General features: G+C 34.8%; 1 protein-coding gene across 1 annotated transcript; it reads right to left on the minus strand.

The window, feature by feature from the left end:
* Positions 1 to 13,597: 13,597 nt before the first annotated feature.
* LOC103401254 (uncharacterized) lies at positions 13,598 to 14,685 on the minus strand. Its single transcript, XM_008339961.4, has one exon. It carries the CDS (start codon positions 14,294 to 14,296, stop codon positions 13,811 to 13,813), a length of 486 nt encoding a protein of 161 aa, XP_008338183.3. The 5' UTR covers positions 14,297 to 14,685; the 3' UTR covers positions 13,598 to 13,810.
* Positions 14,686 to 16,425: the final 1,740 nt, after the last annotated feature.

The following is a 16,425-nucleotide window of genomic DNA, read 5'->3' on the forward strand; positions in this document are numbered from 1 at the left end:
AAGAAAGCATTCACTTTTGTCAGCAATATACCATAAAAGAATGAGTTATTTATTTCAATACGATCCTCAAAAAGGTAAATAAGCCATTAATATAATGCAATCTTAAGAACGATTTCTACGATTATTGCCTGTGATTTCAATCTAACTTTTAAAGATTATATTATGAGATTAATTATTAATTTGATGTTAAATTATGTATAAACTATTAGCAGTTCCCGAACTAATGGGTCACATAAACTGCATTCATATATAATGCAATCTGCATTATGGTACGGTCCTAATTATTAATATTGATTGGAATAAGATAATATTGATTGGAATAAGGCCTAACGATGATTGCAAAGAATAATAAATTCCACTTGAGAACTTTCTCAAACCAAATGGAAGAAGGAAAGGAAAAGCGACAGAGAAAAAAAAAAGGTCTGAATTGAAAAAGCAACACTATGTACTTCTTTAAACTTTTTCCCCTTTTTAATTTTGTAAATATGAACTTTTCCTTTACTTTTATTAGTTTTGTTACAACCCTTTGTTTAAATTTTGATTTTAGTATATCTTAGAGATTCACTGATCCAGTTAGATCTCCAATACTTTTCTTAGTTTAGATTGGGAACAGGTGTGTATCTTTTCAGATTGGCAAATATTCGATTCAATCTAATTGTAACAAAGAAAAGTTTGAGTAGGCATGAAGCTAGTATAAACTTTGGACGTTTTAGATTCAAATCCTTAAATTAAACTATTTGATTGTGTGACTAATAAGTGATTATGTATTCGAAAAATTTATCATATACATAATAAGGAAGTGAGGTGTGCAAGTTTTTCTCGTTGGTCAATTAAAACATATATGACACAAATATAGCACTGATGCGAGAGGAAGCATACAACTTGGAAATTACTCACATGTATTGGAATTGGAATAATAATGGCAGTGCACTTTTAATTACTTAGAAATTTGTTAAGTCCATTTAGAATATGGTGAGAGTCTTTTAGGAAGTTGTAATTCATTTATGCTTTCTTTCTCTTTGCTTCCTATAAATTATGATACCATCATTTGGGCAATTGAAGTGAGTTGTTTCTCCTTCTAAAATCCAGTGTTTGGCTTGGTCGTGTGAGCGAATCCACAATTAGCAACATCAAGTGAGCTTTGTTACCCCTGGTTGAGTGCATCCCAGGTATCTATCTCCCAAGACCCCTTGACTCTTCCTGCGTCAAGTGGCATCAGAGCAGGTTTTCCGCAGCGATCATGGGTGAGATTTTTTATCCGTTTGAATCTGGTTGAAGAGTTTAAGCTTGGTTGATTTGAACTCCCCACCAATTTATGATGAGTACATTGATGACGACGAAATCAATGATCGTTTTGTGAATGAAGTTGATGAGGATAGTAGCGAGGAGGAAAGTAAGACCAAGGAAAAGATAAAGGAAACATAAATGAATTACAACTTCCTAAAAGACTCTCACTACATTCTAAATGGACTTAACAAATTTCTAAGTAATTAAAAGTGCACTGCCATTATTATTTCAATTCCAATGCATGTAAGCAATTTTCAAGTTGTATGCTTGCTCCTGCATCAAGGACAAATAACATTACTCATATCATTGTCTTTCACCTGACATTCGTTGGTGAAATTGTAATGAGAGAAAATAATGCACGTAGAGACAAGAAACCTACTCGACCAAAAAAAAAAAGAAAAAGAAAAAGAGACAATAAACCTACATATTACAAATTTCATGAAAGGAAAATTCAAAATTTGCTGACATACTTTTTAACAAGAATTAAGTTATATTATTGTTGTGAACTGCCAATTTAGTTCATGAATTATCATCTCAGTGAAAATTAGATCTCTAAATTATTATTTTTTTCAGAAAAATTAGTCATTGAATTATAAAAATATGCAAATTACATTCTTAATATTATATTCAAAGCTACTATATTCAATTTTCTGTCAATTTAAGTCACGTTAATTGCATATGATACACATTTGAGGGTATATTAGTAGTTTTTCATAGAGAAATAATGTATGGATTTAACTTTGGAGGGTAAATTGATAGTTTTTCATAAGAAATAGTGTAAGTTAACTTTGGAAGGTAAATTACATGCTAGATCCGCAACCTATATCAAATGTTAAGAGCTTATAGATGAGAACATAATGATATTACATTCTAAAGCATGTCAAGTGACTTAAGTTGATGGAAAATTGGATAAAATAGCTATGAATATAATAATAGGGATGAAATTAATAATTTTTAATGATTTAGGGACTTATTTTACCGAAAAAATAATTTAAATACCTAATTTTCACTGAGGTGATAGTTCAAGAACTAAATCGACACTTCACCTAACAACTAACAAGTATATCAGTTTTGTGTACAGGTAAAATCACATGAAGGGTTCCCTAGTCATATAGGCATATGTATTGTGATCAACAGCTGGATCCAAAAACTTAACTATCAAAGTAATGTAAACCATTTGAATCAAAGGGAAAAAGAAAGTGGGGGCCAAATGTCGAAGTTTTGAAGTCGGGAATGGAGTTGAGCCAAAATAAGTAGCTTCGCAAAGCTATAAATTTTCAAATCATGCATGCATGCTTTATGGGAGTACTTTAGGACTCCTCAATTTGCAACCAAAGTAAGTGGCTCGGAATCAAACAAGCACATAAAATACAAGCTTTTAGTGGAGGACAGCGATTTGAAACCCTACTATATAATCCAAATCGTCCTGTTTCTTGTTATTGAAACTTGTAAATACACTTCGATTAATTTCAACCAAACCACTAGTTTTCTGTACGAGTTTTTGCAGACTTGTAGTCCCATGCACTTGTCACTGTGTAGTTTAGGAGGTCTATAACTTGTGGGAATGGGGCATATTATGTTCACGAATATGGCTAAGTGTACTTATCAATTCGTCCAATTGCAACCACCAACTTGTTAGATATGGAGTACATTATGTCCCGCACTTGCAAATAGCTGCTATACATGATGATTGATTGTAAATGATAAATGCGTACCTACAAATAAAGATATAAGTAATGTTGTTCTCCTGCCATTATCTCAACAAACTCAATAGAATGAAAGGTGACATGATGAGAATTTTATGACGATAATCATCTAATCTTTAGTGTGTGTGTGTGTGTGTTTTTTTTTTTTTTTTTTTTTTTTTATTTTTTGATATGGGAAACTTATAGGCAAGAAGGGAGTGAAGGGTGGTGAGGGGTAGGAGAACAAATGCAGAAGAAAGAAAGAAAATATATTTTTAAAAGTGAAAACAATTTAAAATAATTTTTGTTTTTAATTACTTTTCATTTTCTTTGTCTTTCTTATCATGTCTCTTAACCATATTCTTCCTTCACTCCTTTATTTTAATCATTTCTTCCATGTCTTTCTCCTCCAAATCAAACGGGCCCCTAATTTTCGTGGCAAGAGAATATTTATTTAGCTTTTGGCCGATAGTTATGTCCTGGTCTTTAAATTATGGTGGTTAAAGTCGAACATACATGTCAACACTTGTAATTCAAGTGATCAAGAAAGTTTATCTCTAAACATGATATGTGAAGTTTTAATCTTCAGAAATTAATTATCTTTTATGAACAAAAAAAAAACTCATATACATAGATAACAAATTAATATTAACATTGTCAATTATTAAAATTCAAATAATTGCCTTGAATCGGTCTTTTGGTGCTTGATGTGAAAATCTATATTTTGATGTCAAATACAAATTCAATAAATCATCAACTACACCTAAGTAAAACGAGTTCCGCTCATCATCGATTACCAACTTGTTCTTTTGGTAGAAATAGAAAGATTCTCAGTGGGCAAATCGAGGAACAACATGGCACCCATACGCATATATATAATCTATAGACAATATGTTAATCGTTCTGAGATTTATTTCCATAGTTACAGTATACATATCAGTATATGTCACCTTGGATCGACCAACTCACGAGAACCTGATCAGGACCACTAATTAAAACTTTGATTATTATTAGTTTTATTTCTATGATTTGCTTGAGGACCACTAAGTTAGGTTTTGGATCATTATTATAATTTGTTGGGATTGGTCAATGATCCCCTGCCAATTAGCTAAGCTTGTTAGAATGATGATGAAATTACAAGATCTTCCCCGGCCGTATTGGGGTTTTGCTTTCCCACTTGTATAGTTTGTACATGTATTTTAATTAACATATCAGGATTAATTTTCTACTGTCAATTGTAGGTGAACTTGTTTCCCTTACAATTTGCATTGCATATTTAACATAAATCATAAATTCCCACTCTATTTTTTAATTTAAGTACAGTGTTGACGAGGTTGTCACACACGTTCACATAATTATATACTAGCATATGGGCACACACAGTGTGTGAGAAATTTTTGTTTTTGAAATAGAAGGACGGGGGAAGAGAGTGATAGAGAATGTGGGAGTGGGAAGTTTTTTTTTTTTTTTTTTATTAATTAGAGATATGTTAGGATTACATGTAAATGAGGCTTTGAAAAAAAAAAGCAAAATTTGGTTGTATGAAATTACATTTCTGTCTCATATTTCTTATTCGTGTTCTATTTTAATTAGAGGGTTAAAATGGTAATTTCATAGTGTTTTGGTTGACAATGAGTGTTTTATTAATTAGCAGAGATATAAGTTTTAATTAGGTTAAATTAATTATTATAAACTCTTACTCGGCTTTAATTAGGCATGTAATCTAAATTTTTAGTTATTTCAGGACAGCATTTTAATTTCATCAATAATTAATTTTGATGGAATCACAACCTGAGTAGCTTTTAAGTGAGATAAATTAATTTTGATTGAAAATTTCAACCCATTCCTTTCTTTACTAGACTTACGCGTTCGATGAATCCCTACTGGATCCAAATGAACTAAGCATATCGCAACAGCTGTATCCCTGTACTAACGTACAAAGCATCCCATGCAAAAAATGGCAGCTCCCTCTGTCGATCTACTTCTGCTAGCTTCTCTGCCCTTATTACTCACACGCCGACACAACGCTCACTGTCGTGGTTTACTCTTCTGATACGCTACTCACCAAAAACCCAAACAATTTTATATATATCGTGGTGTTATTATACATCCAAATATATGGCAAAACCAGGCCAAGGATTAGACCTGGCATTCGTGTCGTGTTTTCCGTGTTCGTGTCGTTTTCGTGTCATACCCGATATCTTAACGGGTCGTGTCGTGTAACACCCGTTAAAATAAACGGGTAAAATGACCCGACCCGAAATCGACCCGATAATATTAACAGGTAATATGACCCGACCCGTTACCCGTTAAGGAAAATATATTTTAAACCAATAAATAATCAAATGAAAAACATAATACTAAATAAGTATATACATTCCATATTATCACATCCAAAACATAAAAACGCAATTTTGTTTTAAGTATATTTTCATTTACCTAAAGTCTTTAATAGTTTTTTAATTAATGTAGAAGTGTAAAAAAATATAGAAAAAATATATAAACACTCGTAATGACAAACTTTTTTCAACGATCCAACCGTCAAACTTATTTGTACACATTCCAAGATTGCATACGTAAAAATTGTAAAAAAAACAAACATTCAAATATTACGTAACGGAACAAAAGTTATCGACGGTTATAAACGAAAAATCACAATTTAACAGTTATTTTAGCTCCGATTTTGATGATTTTTTTACAAATACGCTCCTCGACCCTATAAGAATGTAATGAATAAATTTGATCTTGAATTTAAATTATTTACACTAGTAGATACCACAAAAACTTATTTTATACTTAATAGAAGTATAATATTAACTTTAAGTGTTTGTTTAATCTATTGTTTTGACGCAATATGCATTCTACAAAACTTTTTTCAACGATCCAACCGTCAAACTTATTTGTACACATTCCGAGATCGCATACATAAAAAATCGTAAAAAACAAACATTCAGAGATTACGTAACGGAACAAAAGTTTTCGACGGTTATAAACGAAAAAATTTAACGGTTATTTTAGCTCCGATTTTGATGATTTTTTACAAATACACTCCTCGACCCTATAAGAATGTAATGAATAATTTTGATCTTTAATTTAAAGTATTTACACTAGTAGATACCACAAAAACTTATTTTATACTTAATAGAAGTATAATATTAACTCTAAGTGTTTGTTTAATCTACTGTTTTGACGCAATATGCATTCTACAAAACTTTTTTCAACGATCCAACCGTCAAACTTATTTGTACACATTCCGAGATCGCATACATAAAAAATCGTAAAAAACAAACATTCAGAGATTACGTAACGGAACAAAAGTTTTCGACGGTTATAAACGAAAAATCACAATTTAACTGTTATTTAAGCTTCGATTTTGATGATTTTTTACAGATACACTCCTCGACCCTATAAGAATGTAATGAATAAATTTGATCTTTAATTTAAAGTATTTACACTAGTAGATACCACAAAAACTTATTTTATACTTAATAGAAGTATAATATTAACTCTAACTGTTTGTTTAATCTACTGTTTTGACGCATTATGCATTCTACGAAACTTTTTTCAATGATCCAACCGTCAAACTTATTTGTACACATTCCGAGATCGCATACATAAAAAATCGTAAAAAACAAACATTCAGAGATTACGTAACGGAACAAAAGTTTTCGACGGTTATAAACGAAAAATCACAATTTAACGGTTATTTAAGCTCCGATTTTGATGATTTTTTACAGATACACTCCTCGACCTTATAAGAATGTAATGAATAAATTTGATCTTTAATTTAAAGTATTTACACTAGTAGATACCACAAAAACTTATTTTATACTTAATAGAAGTATAATATTAACTCTAAGTGTTTGTTTAATCTACTGTTTTGACGCAATATGCATTCTACGAAACTTTTTTCAACGATCCAACCGTCAAACTTATTTGTACACATTTTGAGATCGCATACATAAAAAATCGTAAAAAACAAACATTCAGAGATTACGTAACGGAACAAAAGTTTTCGACGGTTATAAACGAAAAATCACAATTTAACGGTTATTTAAGCTTCGATTTTGATGATTTTTTACAGATACACTCCTCGACCCTATAAGAATGTAATGAATAAATCTAATCTTTAATTTAAAGTATTTACACTAATGGATACCACAAAATCTTTTTTTATACTTAATAGAAGTATAATATTAACTGTAAGTGTTTGTTTAATCTACTATTTTGACGCAATATGCATTCTACGAAACTTTTTTTAACGATCCAACCGTCAAACGTATTTGTACACATTCCAAGATTTCATACATAAAAAATCGTAAAAAACAAACATTCCGAGATTACGTAACGGAACAAAAGTTATCAACGGTTATAAACAAAAAATCACAATTTAACGGTTATTTTAGCTCCGATTTTGATGATTTTTTACAGATACACTCCTCGACCCTATAAGAATGTAATGAATAAATTTGATCTTTAATTTAAAGTATTTACACTAGTGAGAAGTATAATATTAACTCTAAGTGTTTGTTTAATCTACCGTTTTGATGCAATATGCATTCTACGAAAAAAATTTCAACGATCTAACCGTCAAACTTATTTGTACACATTCCGAGATTGCAAACGTAAAAAATTGTAAAAAACAAACATTCAGAGATTACGTAACGGAACAAAAGTTTTCGACGGTTATAAACGAAAAATCACAATTTAACGGTTATTTTAGCTCCGATTTTGATGATTTTGTACATATACACTCCTCGACCCTATAAGAATGTAATGAATAAATTTGATCTTTAATTTAAAGTATTTACATTTTTTATATATGAGTGATTGTATATATATTTTTTTACATTTTTTACACTTCTACAATAATTATTATTAATTTTATTAATTTTGCCCTCAAATAAAAAACATTATTCATGAGGGTTTGAAGGATTTTAAAAATCTAAACGATAATATAAGTGTAACAATTATCTATTCGTGAAGGAATAATGATAAATCACGAGTGTTTATATATTCTTTCACATTTTTCATACTTGTATGTATGTCTTCTTAGTTCTTGCATATACAAATACTATACTAGTATATTTTAATTTTGGACAAGAATATGTTATGTAAAATTTATCCTAGTAATGATAATAAGGAACTCTCATAATAAAAATAAATAATGACTAAAACTTTTTTTTTTTTTTTTATAATTTATATAGAACAATAATACAAAACTATATATTTAATATAGAATATATTGTATATATTAATATGACTATTGTATTTTATAATAAATCTTTTAGTAATTAAACTTTAAAATTATTAAAATAATTTTTTTCTTAACGGGTCGAAACGGGTTACCTACGTGTTACCCGCGTGTATACCTGTTAAGAACCCGTTATTAACGGGTTCTTAACGGGTCACCCGATAGTGACCCGATAAGTTATCGTGTTGACCCGAAACCCGTTATTTTCGTGTCGTTTTCGTGTCGTGTCACCGTGTCGTGTCAAAAACTGCCAGGTCTACCAAGGATGAGACCCATGACATATCATTGTCTGATTGCACTATTCATCATGATGCATGCATGGTTTTTGGACGCTGTACGCAAGCCAATGTTATAAATACGATTGTGAATATTAGATCGTAGTTTTGACATTGTTAAAACTAAATTAATTTAAAATTTAATCTTTTTGAACACACAAGGATAAAGAGAATTGTTATACATTAGTCCAAATCCATTCTTCATAAACATATTGTGACAATTAGAGTAGGAAGGTAAATTGTAATTTGATTGTATTGAAGATTCCTTTCCTTAATTGGTTTTCTAGATTATTTATGATTAGGGTTTGTGCAACTATATATATTTCCTTCTAGTAAGACAAATACCATTGAATTCACGAAACCCAATGCTGCTGCATTGGCAGATTGAAGTTGACCTCATCGGATTTGGGAGTAGGATTTTCGGGATTTTCTCTCTTCCTTCTCCCATCCATTTCGGTCTCATCCTCTCACATATTGTTTATTTTCTTATTGACTCTATAAAAATATCAATATAAGATGTTAACGTGGTCTAACTGTAACCGTTCAAGTAAGAGGGGAGGGAAAGGGAGAGAGATTAGGAGGGTAGAAAATCCTCCTCCTCGGATTTGGGTCCCATCCGGATCTAAATTGTGGAGATCCTAGGGATCCTCATATCTTAGTCATTTATCATACATCTTGTGGTCATAAATTATTTGACTTTTTTTAATTTAAAATTAAACACAAACAATACCTGACAAAAACTGATCGCACGATATACAATGAACGGCTAAGGATCCACAAAGTGGATCTGAAGAGGATCCTCTTCCGTCCTCACCAAACATGCGAACATTGTGGCTAACATCACACACCTCGAGCTCGATAGCATCAAACCAGGGGTAGAGATGTGCTAGCTATCACCAAAATGAAGCCATAGTCAATAAATTAAAAATGCGAAAGAATTTGTACTTAAAAGCTCAATTTTATTGAATACTAAAAAATTATCCTGCAAATCCTACAAACAACTTCCTGACTTGGGGACACATTAAGGTTCAACCATATTATTATCACATAATGTTTAGAGTATAGCAGTAGTACATACAACAGCTATCATAAATAGTGTGTATTGTGCATACAATCGAAAGTCTGAACATTCTTATTACAAACTAGATGAGTAGACTAAAGTTTAATCACCCTACCGAGGTAAAAGGATTGCAATATTGCCTGGCCCACTCATCCTCAAACGTAGCCTTGGTCTTTTGGCGGTTGAAACAAAAGACCAGAGCACTTGTGTTCTTGGCGGCTTGAGCAACAAACCAACGGGCGTTTTCCAGCAGATTTTTGCCAGCCGACACCAGGGGAACTTTGCGGCACTACCACCGTATAACGGTCACGATCACCTCCCTGACCGGTCCCCCATCTAGCATACTGCTTTCGAGCGTTAATAGGGGCACTCTTCTTCCCCATCACTCGGCGAGCGATCATCTCCATCCAACGTCCATTTCAGCCATTTATCCCTCTGTGGGACAAAGATCAACTATGAGTACATTGTACGGAAGTCTACCAAGGATGAAATGACGAAGAAATTATGGTTCGTCATCAGTATAAGTTATGACAATGAATAAAGGAAAAAAAGAATAACAACAAAATTGAAGTCCAACATAGCTTACCTTTTAGAAAACCAGCGACTCGTAAATAGTGATCGGTGAGTATGATGGCAATTGAGAGTTCTTCTTAACGCAAAGAGGACATACCCACCAGTTGAAGTTCTTATTCTAGCAGAAAAGGGATCTTTCTCAGCTAGTCAATACAAACAAAACGAAACCATAATTAGAAGGCTTGTGGAAAACAAGAATCATAAAACTATCACTTATGTCGTTTCTTACCCTTTGCCCTCAAGTTTTTGGCGATGTGAGCACTTGGCAACACAAGCGTCTGTCACCTCAACCTCGCTAAGCTTTCCAATTGTTGTCAACAAGGAACCAATTCTCCTTGTAGGGCCTCTAGTTAGAAGGGTTATCGAAAAATAGCAAGAACAAGCTAAGCATGTGATGGAACCCTACCTGGCCATGACTGTTCTTAGTTTGTAACAATGTTTAATTACGCTGAGATTGGGTTCTATTTGGCGGTGCTCAATCCAGAGCACGTACATGCTAAGAAATAAATGAATGGCATTCGAGTTGAGCTGGTTAAAAGCTAGACCTATATGGGCCACAACTCTCTGAAGGAAAAGGTGAAAGGGTAGTTGAGCGTCTGACTTGAAGAGTTCATCAGAAAAAGCCACCCAACAGTGTGACGGTTAACTCGGCCTTTCTCATTCAATTGGCGCTCGAAGGATAACATCGGTCGAGATTTAGTACCTATTTCTCAACACCTTCAACCTTGAGGTGGTCATAACGCTAAAACCTTGAGGTGGTCATAACGCTAACAATGTGATCAGCAGTATGATTTCGAGTCTACATAATAATAAGGGTCAATTGGCATCCCAACCTTGTAAAGGCACGAAGGGTCGCATACCTTTTATTGGAACTCACAGGGAGAAGATTTCCCATATCATCCAAGTCTGTTATATCTGCATGACATCAGGCATTCGGTGAGACCGAGCAATTCCTCATCGGTTATCTCGACGGCAGCGGCTCGGTCCATGGTCTGTTCCAAGTTATCCCTCTGCAAAAGAAAATGGACTTGTGTCTATGCCCTGTTGAATAAAAGTCCCCTAAGTCTATAACTGGTGGTCGACGAATTGGAATAATGCTCAGTCTACCAGAGAGATCCTTGAAGTCATCGTGTTTGGCATGTCTTTCTCGATCAACTACTTGTAGTCTTAAGCCTCTCAAGAGTCATTTTCCAAATCAAAAGCGCTCAACATTGAGCATGCTCAGTATCTACACATATTTTGGGGGTCCCAGAAATGTGAAGTAAACTACTTTCACATTTAGGCCCTAATTACTAAGGAAATTTAACGTTATGGATTCAAATAAAAAAGGATGCCTTACTCCATTCTGCAAACTAGACTAGCTGAATTTGATCCCCGTCAGCGTATTTTCACATTGATAACAACCCACAACAGGAGATTCAGAGTAAAATATAACCTACTTAAAATGTACCAATGGAAGATGAAAATATATAAATGCTAACATGAGAAATCAATCTGAGAGAATTCAGAAGATAAGGTCTGAGACTTGTGAATGGTAAAGCTCAGGTTGTCGAAGATATTCGCATAGTGAATTCGTTAGAGTTTCGATTGAAGAACCATAATGAAGTGAGGGTTTCACCATGAGGGCAAAATTATATAGCCCGAGGTACTCGATCTTAACTGTTGATGAATGAGAACCAAAATGACTAAATCGTGATACGTGGCTGCCCATTTGCTCGATCTTTGAAACGGAAGAGATGTGAAACAACTTCATGAGGTCATGTCTGTTAGCTACATCTTCAATGCTGAGGTGGCTCAATTGCGCCACCAACCTACATCTTCAATACTGAGGCGCCTCGACAAACACATATTCTCCTGACAACACTAACGCCTAACTCAAGAGTATGATGACTGATGGAATTCTGAGCCAAGCTCTCGCATGGGGAATATGATGACTGCCAAGGCACCACATTCTACATAGATTACATAACACCGAAGTGTCACCCCTAGATCCCAACCAACCCTTGTAACTCTCTTCCCGAGAAAGAACCCTTGGACAAGGAGTTGGGGAAATTGTTAACATAAAGTCCTTTCTGACCTTGACAGACCCAAAGAACAGACCCAAAGAAACACAAGCCCAAAGGAACGCCAGCCGAAAGGAATACTGCCCAAAGAAAGGTTAAGGCTTAATGAACTCAAAAGGATGAAGTCGAGCGCTTTAAGAGCCCGTAGCCTTTAAATGTCTTATCAGTAAGTAAATCGAGCACTTCCTCATAAAGTACTTTCCGACCACTTAGGGGCAAGTTGGTGCACTGACAGCTTTATGGCATGAGGTCCAAGGACATAGGGCATGCCTACTCAGGCATCAACTCCACGCCATGTAATGGTTACTCGAGGGAACGAAGGCTAACGAAAGGACGTAATGACTAACAGATAAGACGCTCGGGTATGAGTTTTACCAACCCCAAGGTCGAGCAAGGCACTCTGCCTCATCATCACAAGAAAACATACAATTTAACCTACACAAATGTCACCTCTTTGCCACGTGTCAGCCAAAAAGCAGAGGGAGAACTAGTAGGTTAAATTTGTGCACTCGGTGCACTAAATGCAAAGGAATTGATAGATTTGAGCCCAGAGGCTGAAGGTTCAGAGAATAACCTATAAAAAGAGGATGAGTACTCCTTAGAAAGGGTCAAACGAATTGAGAGATATTATATAGTATTAAGATAAGCCATATTTGTAACCTTGAAATCTATCTATTCAAGAGACTCAGTGAGTGTAGTCCAATTTTGAGGAGTGAACCACTTAAATTATGGTGTCCATTTCCTTTTGTTCGCAAAACCCGAAGCCCACCAAGGGCCGACATGCAACTATCTTAGTCTTTATTGACCTCACCAGTTTTGAGCGTTAACATTTGTCCTTGAAATTTTTCTCGAGTCCATTTCCATCTTGTTTTTCTTTTCCCTTCTTGCTTAAAAGCAATGCAGGCAATAAAAATTTTATTTGTAAAAGAGTGAATTGATAGAAATAGCATTAATTCTTGATCGCAAGATCTATTCCTAACGGCTGAAATTAGTGGATCTCTAAGATACAGAGTGCATTGTCTAGAGATAATCCTAGTCCTTACATATATTACTAGGTGAGCCACATCAACAAAGTTAATGGATGTTTGATGAATTTAATGAAAACAAGTTAAAGCAGAGAAAATTGTGAAAAATTAAAGTATCGACTTTTGAGTTTTAAGAGTTAAAGTGAGATTAAAATTGAGTTCTAAGACACGAAAGCTAAAGATAAGACTTCCAAAATTGATTAAATGCATCACTCTGTCAAATTTAAATCTTGGACACCAAGACTCATCTATGTCTTTTTGTTCTTGTTTAGGAAAACTAGTAAAAAGAGGTTGAAAACTAAGTTTTAACAATAAGAGTAAAATAAATGGTAAAATAAATAGTACCAGGACTGACTTTTTAGTATAAAAATATGATTTTTCGTTAAAGTGAACAGTACCGAGAGTCACTTTTTATTTTTCATTTTCTCAAAACCATCCAGGGTAAAATTGTAACACGGCCCCAAAATGGTTGGGGGACAAACAAATTAAACTCCAAAACAAAATCAAGTAAATCTACCAACCCACTAATCACATCCAGATCATTACAATGTATTTACACAATTACCCCATCTTATTTCCCAAACTACCCTACTCCGGAATCGCACTCAAGTCCGCCGCATACCGCCTTTTACCCCCATTTCCCCTCCCCCTCCTCGACCCCCCACTGGCACCAGCTGTTACCACTCTCCGACGATCCTTCACGTCCTCGCCGGAAAATATCAGCGGCGACACCGAATTCCGGCGGCACCCACATTTCTCGCCGCCACTCTTCATAAGCGCGGAGTTGGCTTTAACGGCCAATGCGGCCATCTCCTCCGCCTTTAGCGGGTGCTTGAGCCAGCTGAGTGGCAAGGCAAAGTACAGCTGGCCCGGCTGCAGCACCTCGTTACCGCTGACGGCCTGAAGGACGTCGTCAAAGTCCATATCGTCGGAGTTGCAAATGAAGCAGGTGGGGTTCTTTTGGAGCACGTAGGAGACCTTTACGGGATACGGATATTCTTGCAATTTTCCGTCCTGTAGAATCAGCTTGGCGGTGGCCACTTGGGTCGACCCGGACGAGCTGCAAATACCCATTTGGATCGAAATCGGATCGTTGTAAATGGCGGAGGATTTGAGTTGCGTCTTAGAGAGAGAAAGTAGAGAGAGAGAGATTTGTAGGAAGGAGGGAAAAGCACGAATGGTGTTGAAAAGAGAGTGTGACTATATATATACAGGGAGAAATGGGGGGTGGGGGCTCGTAATTTGAAGCATGATGCCACGTAGGACTTGTCGTTTAGTTAAGCAATGTTTTATCGATCAATGGGCAGGGCTTTGGCCGAAGCCAGGCTGTAAGTTGGTGGTCACAGACTCACAGGTTGTAATCGACATTTTAAGAGTTCTGAATCAGGATCCTTTACATAAGCTGCCCTCCTGGTTGCATATAATTACGAGGATAGGGACTAGGGTTGTAGCCTGCGGTGGCACTAGCACGGTAGAGCAGTGGCTATGCTAATTGGTACGTGCATCTTTACTGTGGAAAAAGGATGGGAGGGAGTCATGAGATTAATGGGATTGCTTTTGGGTTGGGATGGAGGTCTCAAAATCCACGAAAAGTCTGATATGTACAACTTCCGTAAACCAAACGTATCAAGTGAATTCAACACGTGATGACTGGTGACTAAAATTCCATAATACGAACATTCAAGTTGAAGTCGTCTTAACATGAAGGGTAGAGATTAGCTTAATTGTGAACGTTTTCTGTGTTTTATACCCACGTGTTAGAGCGGGTTGGAAAATGTGTTGGGGGCAGGGAGGCATGAGGGTGCAAGTGGCTTTGGCTCCGTTTCCGTAAACACTTGCGATCTATAAACATCTAGTCGGAGCCAATGATAAGTTTTGCTAATCTAATAGTTCAGATTGTGTCCATATGGCAAACAATCTTTAAGTAAGTTTAGATACTTATACGCATGTAAAGATTTGAATTCAATAACGTCTGAATTTACTGCTTATTTCATACTATTTTTGTGTACTACTGGACCACTTAGGTTGGTTGGTATTGGGAGTGAATGATTGCATGCACATATATCAATTTAGTGCCCACTACACACTGTTTCACAGGCTTGAATGCATAATAGTGCAGTTTCTATAAGTAGGGAGTGATGTCAAAGGATGCTTGTAAAAAGGGGAAGAATCGTTTGCTAAGCTTGGCAAGGCATTTCATGGATAATGGGAGACCCACCTAACAACGACCATGATGGTACTACCATTATATACCAACTTTTTTCTTTTGGGTACTAATATATATTATTGTATGGTTCCAATTATATTTCCCACTTTTCCTCTTGTATTTTGTGGGGAATTTTTTTTTTTGTTTTGTAAATAAATTCTTTGTTTTGCAACTCATTATAGTATTTACTCTCAAATTTCCAATAATTCTTTTTTTTAAAACAAATAATATTATGTGCACTAAGGATGAGAGATAGAATTAACCATGGAAGATATCTTATATTTCTTTTTAAAGCATAAAATTTAAAAGTATTGCAATCGTTGGTTCTATTTGCTATAAAAGTAAGGATAATACTTGCATTCTTCCTTTGATAATGAGCTCATTTCTTCATTTGCAAATAATGTATCTTCACTGTAGACAGTGTCTTACCTTTCATTTGAAGATCATTCCTACAAAAATTCGCTTGAATCGGATATCGTTTAGTCATTCAAATTGTATCAAACAAATCAACAGTGTAGGTACCAAGTGATAAATTAATGGCGAACCATCTATTTACTTGATACATTTGATGGACTAAACGATCTCTGTTTTGAAAGATTTTTGTGAGTATGATCTTCAAATGAGGATTAAGACATTGAACAATTATGATTATAAAGTTTCTACGATAAAGACACGTTATTTATAAGTGGCGAATGAGTTCATCCTTCAAGAAGGGAATGCAAGTACTATTCTAAAATTAAAACCAGAAAACAGAAATGTAAAGACCATTGGATGGCATACCAAAAAAGAATTTTTAAAAGCAAATCCTCGAATAGTTTGGACTCACAAAAGATGTTAGAAACGTAGAAGTGAAATTTTAACCTTCCTTAGCCTTGAAGGTTCTTTTGGGGATCCTTAGATGTTAGATGAGAGGTATATGGCCTTATGCTACTGTGCTAGTTTCCTCTTTTACTTATCCAATTCTACTTTTTGTAACCTTTGGATTCCACTAGGTTAA

Source organism: Malus domestica, chromosome 15, assembly GCF_042453785.1.
Source record: "Malus domestica chromosome 15, GDT2T_hap1".
Taxonomy (NCBI): Eukaryota; Viridiplantae; Streptophyta; class Magnoliopsida; order Rosales; family Rosaceae; genus Malus; species Malus domestica.